We start from the raw sequence: 10,439 nt of genomic DNA, 5'->3' as shown, positions 1-10,439 counted from the left end.
AAACGACGAGCTCAGCCACGCCCCCAACGTCAGCGACGTCTGACGTCACTTCCGGTGACGTCGCGGCGGCACACGCGCGCTTTGGGCGCGCACAAGGACAAACGGCAAACTCCCGGCTGGGACGGAGCCTCCCCCGCTGGTGAGTTAAAAGGATTTGGCAACCCTACTCCCCTCTCTTCTTGTCTCCTGTTCAGATCCTGCAGAGATTTGCTTGTCAGCAGCCTATCCTATATTTCACACCCATTACCAGTTAGACCAACCCCAACTTCCACTTTCTCTGTTATGACCGTCTAAAGTGTTTCCCTTTAGTGATCTGTACAGCACCCATGACCTAACTCAATAAGGGTGAGCCCTAGCCATAGTTTAAGTAGATAATAGGACATAATGGCCAGTACTTTATCACACTGTAGGTTCTTGAGAATGCATGAACCTGAGCTACAGTATATGCAATATTTAATAACAAAAGTATATACAAATGAAGGAAAACTGTGTCACTCATCACTTGTGATGCAATGGCCACTATTCATATACAAACATATGAAGTAGCTTGATGCAAAATCAGACTACCATTTGCTCTAGTTTAAGTGGCAGTAGATCTCCAGGGTCTTGGGCAGAGTCTTTCCCAACAGGTGCTGCCTGGAAATCTGTGGCCGGAAGATGCCAGGGACTAAATCTGAGACTTGCTGCATGCAAAGCAGTGAGCTCTTAGCCATAGCCTCCCCCAGAGCATACCACTGTCAGCTTTCTTCCCACAACAGGGCCAGAAATCTTCTGTTCCACAAGAAATGGCACATGCTAAGCCACCCTGGACATGACAGTTCAAAATTTATCTACAGTAACTGTACAATTCAGTCCACAGATTACACTGAATGCAAGGGAAGATTACATTTTCCCAGTAACAACATTGCGATTAATGATAGGAAAAATAACAGTTTCATTACAGTGTAAACAAGTTACCTAAATCCCTCAAAATAATAAACAAAGGTGAACTTTTAGGAAAGATATTTGAATCTTCCACAGCAAGTGCATAATGACTGTGTATTTTCCCCATGTCATCTCTAGTAGTGCCTCTACACAGCAAAAGAACTGAAAACTGTCTCATTTGCTAGCTCTAGCAGGCTTCTTTCAAACTCCCCATATCTTTGAACATAGCAGTGTTATTGTCATCTTCTGGACAGAGTTTCTGTGTTTTGAACACATACTCTGTAACATCAACATGTTCAGCAAGTGGGCCAATTTCACTTTAATTATGGTCCTGTGAGTTCCACATGAGGTCCTGAGGAGTATTTCTCATCGATCTGAGTCTTTAGCTCCAACTGAATTGGGCGAAAAATGATTTCTACAGATATTGAGCCCTGACCTGGATAGTCCAGGCTAGCCCAATCTCATCAGAGCTCATGAAGCTAAGTAGGGTTGGCCCTGGTCAGTACTTGGATGGGAGACCACCAAGGAAGTCCAGGGTTGCTACGCAAAGACAGACAATGGCAAACCACCTCTGCTTGCCTTGAAAACCCCAAGGGGTCACCATAAGTCAACTGTGACTTAACGAGGCCAGGGGACAGATGTTAGCCCTGAAAAATGGGGATTTTTTTAACCCTTTCCTACTTTAAGGACTTTCTCAACAACAACAAAAATTTTTTGAGAAATGTGGGGAGTGCTACAAAAACTCCTAGGAACTTTCTTTGACTAAGTGACATGCTTTTAAAGACAGCATTTACCATGGCTTCAGCATTTTTGGAAATTATACATTTGTACTCATTTGTTGAACCAGGACTATTTTTGGGCAGGAACGCACAGGAACGGAGTTCCGGCTGGCTCCCGTGTTGGCCACGCCCAGCAGGAACTAATTAGCATAATAGGCCACACCCAACAGCAGAAACTCATTAGGATTGGCTACATTAGGGGTGTGTGGCCTAACATGCAAAGAAATTCTTGCTACAAAAAAAGCCCTGGGTTTTGACAATAAACAAAGTAAATAGAATAAGAAGCAAAAGGTGGTGAGGCTGGGTGACCACACTTCTGGTAACATGGGGGTGTGGCCTAATATGCTAATGAGATGTGCTTTCAGGGTGTGACCTATATGGCAATGAGGCTAATGAGTCCCTGCTGTTGGGTGTGGCCTATTATGCTAATGAGTTCCTGCTGTGCTTTTTCTACAAAAAAGCCCTGTGTTGAACCAAATCTAACCTCAGATGAGCCTTATTCTCATTGGCCTTCACTATGTTCTCCACCCTTCAGAAAGAAAAAGAAGCTATTGGGGCCGGTCAACTGTTCTTCTACAGAGATCTGACCTTACTAAGTGTCCCTGAGCATCTTTCTTATCCGTCCATAGGTCTTACTTACCATCTTGCCTGCTAGGAATATTAAAATGCCACTCATGATCTTGGTGTATAATGGGAACATATTATCCATTTCATCACTGAGAAACCAGATATAAAATCTTCCTAGTTACCTTTGCCTTAATATTACTCATTTCTTCAAGAATTCTCTTCATTTCTGGCTTGGGAGTTTTCTCTACCTGTAATGTGGAAATCACAAAATGAATAGCTGTTGAAGCTGATTTTTCTCCAAGTTATAAAGGAAGACAACATACAAATTGATCGTTAGCCATCCCATCTGTCAGTTTAATTAGTTAACACCTGAAGAACATCTTGTGCTGAAAAAACAACAATAAAAAGTCTATTGGCTTTTAAAAAATCAATGAAAACTATGTAGGTTTGCTTAATTGTTCATTTCACTTGATTTGCTGTCATTTAATGGTGTTACAGTTAACGTGAATACAGTAACTACTAGACATGACATTTCTCATGTATTCTGCTTGGAAACTAGAAACCATATACCAGCTACCAGACCCCAGTGGCAGCTGCTCATAATTGGGCTGTGAGGGCCCAATTCTGGTTGGGACCATAGGGTGTCTGGGTGGGGGAGTGGACAACAGTATACCACAAACTGGGCCAGCTCATTCTGCCATTAAACTACTTATGATCTGTTTTTCATACTTCTGCCATTTGAAGTGGCTAAAGAAAACAACTCAATTTACTTATACCCTGCCTTTTCCCCAACAGGGACCCAGAGCAGCTCACATCATTATTCTTCTCTCCTAAATCTTATCCTCACAACAACCCTGTGAGCTTGGCTAGGCTTGAGAGTGTGAAGGGCCCAAGGGTCACCCAGATCATAGTCCAGCACTCTACCCACCACACAATACTAGAACTACATATTAAATTGAACATGAATGCTAATTCTTTTCAGCAGAAGGAAGGCAATCTAATAGAGTATCCAGGACAGATTTGTGACATGACTAAGAGAGGCAGGTTCCAACCACTAAATGATATGAAAACTAGTTATTTCCCTGGTTTAAAGACATCAGGAGCAGACTGGAGGAGCTGCAATTCACATGAAGTCCAACATTCCTTTTGTAACGTGTGTGTGTGTGATGTCAGTGTACGAAATTACTTATATCTGTAACAGCCATATATCCCAACAATTTCAGTGGACTTTGCTATATACAACCGAGTACAGCCCATCTACATTTTGGGGGAAAGAAATAATATTAAACACACCTCAAAACCCCATAAAATTCAGATAATAATTAAATTGTTTAAAAGAGGGAAATGTTCACCTAAAGTTCACAATATGTAAGCCTCATTAAACTAAACAGGAATGATCTTGACAACCATCTTCTGTACATTGCTATTGGTTCTGCTGGTACTTGCAAAAGTGTCCCCACCTTCAGTTTCTAGTGTAGAGATTATCTGGTATGACATTACTTCTGCTACAGTGGCACTGGGTTCTACTGGGCTTCTGCAAATTGCTATTTGTTCTGTTGGGTTTGCAAAAGTGACCCCCCACACACACACCCTCCTTGCGTTTTCACTGCAGATATTCTTTGGTTTGACTTTGGTTCTCTTGGACTTACACTGCCACAGTAGCATGAGGGTCTGCTGGGCTTCTACAAATTGGCATTGGTTCTGTTGGGCTTGCCAAGTGCCCCCACCTTGAGTTTCCACAGCAGGGATTCTCTGATTTGATTTTAGTTCTGTTTGGCTTGGCACATTGGCTTATGGTTCTACTGGGATTACTGGGTTCTGCAAAGGTTCTGTTGGCCTTGTTGTTGATTCTTCCATAGGAGACATTTGATCAGTGATTGCTGTTTGGGTATGGCTTTTCCCCTGGAAGCAGCTTGGAGGTGGCTTTTTTTCTCCCTCCATTGGAAATAATTGAGGACAGCTGGTGGCACCCTGTTTAGGGGGCCCCACTATGAACCCCAAACAGCTGGCATTCCCACATAACATGTCCTTTGCATATGGAGGTTTTCTTTCAGCCTTTGACTGCCCTCTCCTTCTCCATTACTCCCTCTAATCCCCCTATGACTCTAAGAAACTTGTTCTTGGACACATCAGGACATGTTTTACTTGATCAACACATATATGCAGTGAAGAAAAAATACTAACTAGTGTATGACATGGAAGATACTGTTGCCAGGGTCAGATCCTGTTTTCCAAAATACAAAGAGAGCAATGGAAAGGGCAGGGCAGCCATTAGGCAGAGGTTTGGAAACACTGATGGGAAAGACCTCCACCTGAGACCCTGGAGAGCCTCCGCCAAGTCAGACCATACTGACTGATAGATTGATGGTCTGACTCAGTAGAAAACAACTTCATGTGATTCTTCCAGAAATCAACTCATTACTTTTCTAAAGAACTGAACTATTTAAAAAATATTTATATGCTTGCCTTTCTCCTGAGCATCTCAGGACTCAAGGTAGTTTATTTTTACAAGATCTCTATAATAAACTATTCCTTGGCAATAGGAGTGGTGTTTGGGTAGGATGTGAGACAACACTGAGATTTCTTTGACAGATCGGCATCTGTAAGTGTGTGTTGTGTTTTACTGCACTGTAGATACAGTACAATCACATTTTGATTACACTTCTCTAACGCTTTTCTACAGCAGAAAAGAGCAAGAGTCCAATAGCACCTTAAAGGCGAACAAAATATGTGGCAGGGTATGAGCTTTTGTGAGTCACTGCTCACTTTACAGTGACACAACATAATGTAATGTAGTACTGGATGTTATGGCAGATCTGAATGGAAATACAACTAAGTATAATATGTGGAAGAAAGAATAGTTTAGGACTTACTTGTATAAGAATGGCCAAAATCGCCACGCCATCCGGTTTTCTCACAGCATCTCCATAATTACTGTACTTTGAATACCAATGCACCACATGAATCTGGGAATAAAAGAAAAGATTATAAATGCCACCATGGAGTAATATGGCAGCAGAACTCTGATCCACAATCTTGACAGTGGCTTTTTAGGGAAATACATAGGACTATTTTTGTTCCCATGCCTGTTTCCCCAAACAAAGTGATCCTTGCAGTCATTGGTGCAATCCCAGAAGAATGTGGCTTCATGACAGAGTTTTGTTTGCTCCAGCCCTTATGCTGGAAAAGCAGATAAACCAACTGGCAAAAAGGGCCTTTTGCCAGCTTTTTGCCAGCTTCATACGGCATGGAAGTGGTAGTCTATTTTTTAACTCAGCCAATATAGTCATGCTAACCCACAGAATCATAGAATCACAAAGTTGGAAAGGGCCATTGAGGCCATCTAGTCCAACCCGGCCATGGCTGGGAGGGCAGGGTATAAATATAATAAATAAATAAACCCCCTGCTCAATGCAGGATCAGCCTACAGTATCCCTGACATGACCCAGTATCCTCTAGACTAGACTACTGAAATGTGTGACTGCCCTGGAAGACAACACAGAAGCTACAGTTGGTGCAGAGTGCAGCAGCTAGATTGTTGACAGGGGTTAAATGTTTTGAACATGTAACTAGAGCCCTATGCACATGTTACAGTGAACGGACATACATACTGCCTGTACTTGCATACATGTTCACTTCATGAATGAAACTGGTGATCGGTACCTTGATAGTCTCACACGTTTACCTGTACATGTGCTGACTGTAACATGAGAATGACTCGATGCACATACAAAGGAAAATCAAGTGTATACACATTCTCCGTAACTTGTGAACACAGCTTTTGAATTTAATATTATTACAGATCTCTTTGCCTTCTTACTGTACTTCCCCTGGTCTCTGAAAGGGCTGGGTAATCTTTACATTTTTTAAAGGAGTTGCCTACGTAGCATAGCATTTAAATTTCCCAAATTCTATCCTGTATCCTTGCACACATTTGAAGTTTGTTTCAAATCCTAAATCAGCTGCCTTCATAGAGGAAGTACTTCATCAGTTCACCTACACAGGGTTTGACAGTTCAGGATTAATACATCAACAGGTAACTCCTATATTCCCATGTAAACTGCTGCTCTGTACTGTCTGGACAAAAAACCTATGACTCCCAAAATGAACAACTGACAGGGTAATAATAACTATAAAAATGTGCTTGTACTAGGGTTGCCAGGTCCATCTGGGCAGCTGGCAGGGGGTGAGCTTACTGGGAGCTGGGAGTTTCTTCACACATTTCACTGAGGTGTCCATATGACTTCCAATGTGACCCCAAAGATTCCAGGGACATCTGGGCAATGCTCTTGTTTTTGGGCAAAAACTCTTTGGTAGAATTAGCTTCTACCATATTGTTTTTTCCCAAAAACCAGAGCTTAGCCCCAACATCCCCTAAATGCCTATGTCACTTCTGGGTCACACTGAAGTCATGTAGGCATGTTGCTGTAATGTCAGATGCTCCTCCCTCGTTTGGGGGGTAATTCCCTCCCACGCTGGCCAGCTGATCCTTGGCAGAGAGGTCGGGCCTGGCAGCAGGGGACTCCCGCCCACACCAGGGTTCTGGCATCCCTAGCTTGTACCCACTATGACTCCCAAAAGTTCCTGGTGCAGCTTGTGGCATTTCTGATTAGGCCCCTAGTTTTGTCATGGGAGAATCCAACACTTTATTAAAACAGGTAATAAAACTTTTGACTAAATGTTCTTCATTACATACTACAAACATTAGCAAGAATATTGTGCCCACAGTCTTTATGCTTTACATCACAGGCCAGAGACTTCACTCCTATGTTTGGGGAGGGGGTTGCAAAGATGCAGAGAATATTTATTTGTTTACTTCATTTGTAGCCACAAGAAGATACCAGTGCATGAGGAAAACAACACAGTGCAATTCAGACACAAATTCAGAATTGCTTATGAAGGAGCACTTATAAGATTCGGGATCTGTGATCTTGTCCATTGCTGTGTGGAGAAAAACCAGTCTCCCTTTTCCAGCAAGCAAATGGTACAGAGCCACCATGGAACAGTGTTCTCATGGGGAAAAAACTGCTAGGACCTTGTCCTTGGATAGGATACCGATATTTAATCACTTGACAGCCAATGGACCTAGTTTATGATGTTACTAATCTGCTTTAAACTGTTTCAGAACTGAGAGCGGACATGGAATCAGAGCCTGGTTTTTTCCACTTGGATGGGGTGGGAGTGACAGGGAGGCATGCCACATTATTTCCCATGCAAACACTCACCTCTCCTGCATACCTTGTTGCATCCACAACATGCTCAGAGCCTTTGTCATCTGTAGAACCCCAGTGGATGTTGAGCTGACGCAGCCTGTAAATTCCTGGGAGTGGTCCACCCCTCAATACTGCAATAAACAGCTTCCATTAATAGAAAACTTTCCACAGCCAGGGCAACAGTACAAGTCTGTTGCAAAAACAGCTAATTTAAGTGAGGGCATTTTCTCTTCTTGGATGTGACTTCTCACTTTTCCAAAGAAAGTATCCATAACACTGTTATTCTACCTACTTCTCCAATGAGCAGAAATTATCGTTGTTCTTTCCCTTCAATAATTGCCCCCCCCCCATCACAGTTCATCATCCTGATAATTTAAACCAAGACAAATTTATGGTGGCCTGAGTTTTTGTGAGCCAACGTTCTCTTCATCAGATGTATAACATGCTATTTCCAGTCAACATACAGGAATGGGGGGGGAGTTATTACAAAGGGAGGTAAGAAGTCCCAGCATTCGACCGGAAGTAGGTATGGCGCGGCGATGGGCGGTTTCTCAGTCACTCCGAGAATGCTCGATCCTTTAACACTTTTTTTTTTGAGCCCCTGGGACGACCGGGGGACTTCGCTGGACCTCCTGGAGAGAGGTTTAGTGCAGGGGGCTCTGTTGCGGCCCCTCCCGCTCTTGGCAACACGGGGGAATGACCGCTTCTACCCCGAAGCGGGAGCGTTTCATGGAGTAGAGCATGAACTCATGCTCTACACAAACTGCGACCATCCGTTTTTAAATCTTTTCTGGATTTAAATATTTTTTACAATATGGGATACAGTAACAAAATGCAGAAGAAGAGGAATCTGTAAATAACTTTGTGAGTACGCTTATTTCTAAATTATAATGGTTGAGACAATGCTTTTCAAGCCCAAGATGGAGGTGATTAGCGGCCAGAGAAGGAACGGGAGAAGGAAACATAGTGGATGTTCTTTTTCTCTCTCTCGGGTTAAAGAACTTTGTTGTTAGGGACTCACATTTGTGCTTAAATTATTAGATGATTATTGAAAGTGTACATATTTAAAGTGGAAGTAATTATATCCTTAAAATGGCATCTCCAGCTGTGTTGAGGAGGAGGATTTTGATGATGATACATTAGTAGGGGAACTTACACTGGAGCAATTCTTGAAGGTATTGAGGGACGAAATACAAAAAGGTATTAAACAAGCTTGCGCAAACGTGCTTGGAAACTCACAAGTGATACAACGGGCCAAGGAAGATGAGGAGAGAAGTGAAGAGAAAATGGTGCAGGATGGGCGGGAAGTTGTGGAACAACAGGCTTGCGGCTGTAAAGAGCTGTTTGTTAATACCCAACCCGCGCCATTAATAGAAGTAAAAACGAAGAGGAGGGGATTGTCTTATTTAGAGACAGAACAAAAAAAAAGGAGAGACAAAATATGTTTGATAAGGAAGGGAGAAATAAAAAGAAAAAGAGAGACCAAGACAAGGTGTGTGGAAAAGTAAGATTGAAAAGATAACCAAGAACATAATTAGGTGGAATAATAGAAGAGAAAGCTCAGGAATAAGACCCCACATAGGTAAAGAAAAAAGCTACGTGGATTCATGGGGTTAAATTTGGGCTATAGAAATCTAGTTCGATTGATTTTGAAGATTTTTGGTTATATTGGAAAAATGAATGGATTCTGGTGTACCCTAATATTGATGATTTTGTTTATATGTCTATATGTTTAATTATTTAGTTATTTATGTATGGTGGGTATAAGGTATCTTGGCAAATGGAATAGGGAACATAACTTAATGTTAATGTTTGTTATTAATAATTAGTAGTTTAAAGCTTAAAAGATGGTAACTAAGAAATGTTAGTGTAATCTTATAACTATCAAGTGGAAATTGTGAGAACCTTACTTAGAGACTGTAAAGTCCATAGAGAATGGGTAAATTAAATAGTATAAAAAGCAAGTTAAAACATATTATGATAGCTGTTTTAGAAAGGCGTACATAAAGTGCTGATTTGTGTCTTTAGTTTCTGTCCCTAAGAATTTAATGTGTGTTATGGTATACTGACAATATCTCTTAGGATATATCTGTATCGATATTGTTCTTTAGGTTGTATGTGGTGTATCTGCGGCATATTGAAAACCCAATAAACAGATCTATTTTAAAAAAGAAGAAGTCCCAGCATTCCAGGACATGAGCATCTTGCATCTAAGGCTGTCATCCTCAAGCTGGGGCCTGGAGATCTCCCACAATTATAAGGGCTCTCCAGATGACAGCAATCAGTTTCCCTAGAGAAAAAGGCTGCTTTGGAGAGTATAGCATTACACCTCCTTGAGGTCCCTTCCCTCTCCAAACCCTGCCCTCCCCAACTCCACCCCCCCCGGGGTATCTCCAGGAATTTCCCAACCCAGTGTTTCCTACCCTAAATTTGGTGTAGTGGTTAAGTGCGCAGACTCTAATCTGGGAGAACCGGGTTTGATTCCCCACTCCTCCACTTGCTGGATGGCCTTGGGCAAGCCGTAGTTCTGATAAGAGCTGTCCTTGAAAAAGAACAGTTTCTGTCAAGAGCTCTCTGAGCCCCGCCTACCTCACAGGGTGTCTGTTGTGGGGAGGGGAAGGGAAAGGAGTTTGTCAGCCGCTCTGAGACACCTTTGGGTGTCTCCTTCTCCTTCTCCTTCTCCTCCTCCTCCTAAGAACAGAGCAAAAGAAGGCTGCTTCCACGGGGGGGGGGGCATGAAAATGTAACCTGACCATGGCACCAGCAGCAGCATGCAATGTGGGGGTGAGCAGTAATGGCATCCATACATCCCCATGCCTATGCCACTCACAGCTGTCCCCTGCTCCTCCCCTTTTCTCCATTGTGTCTGTGAAAAAGCTCCATTGTGTCTGTGAAAAAGCTCCAATGTGATGGTGTTCTACCAGGCCATCTTCCTTTCCACTCAGTTTCTCTTTCC

At 42.5% G+C, this 10,439-nt stretch overlaps 1 protein-coding gene across 1 annotated transcript in view; it reads right to left on the bottom strand.

Annotated features, from left to right (window-relative positions):
- The window catches only part of LOC107122379 (carbonic anhydrase 3-like), a 30,325-nt gene that overhangs the window by 3,040 nt on the left and 16,846 nt on the right, over positions 1-10,439 (bottom strand). The window contains exons 3-5 of the mRNA XM_015425471.1: positions 7,496-7,614; positions 5,144-5,236; positions 2,453-2,518 (exon numbers count right to left, since the gene is read on the bottom strand). Of these exons, the coding sequence (XP_015280957.1) occupies positions 2,453-2,518; positions 5,144-5,236; positions 7,496-7,614 (278 nt within the window). The remainder of the gene's footprint in view (positions 1-2,452; positions 2,519-5,143; positions 5,237-7,495; positions 7,615-10,439) is intronic.

Source organism: Gekko japonicus, unplaced genomic scaffold (genome assembly GCF_001447785.1).
Source record: "Gekko japonicus isolate JY-2015 unplaced genomic scaffold, Gekko_japonicus_V1.1 scaffold372, whole genome shotgun sequence".
In the NCBI taxonomy this organism is placed as follows: Eukaryota; Metazoa; Chordata; class Lepidosauria; order Squamata; family Gekkonidae; genus Gekko; species Gekko japonicus.
Note: the sequence above shows the minus strand (reverse complement) of the source record. Positions and strands in the feature narration are given on the sequence as shown.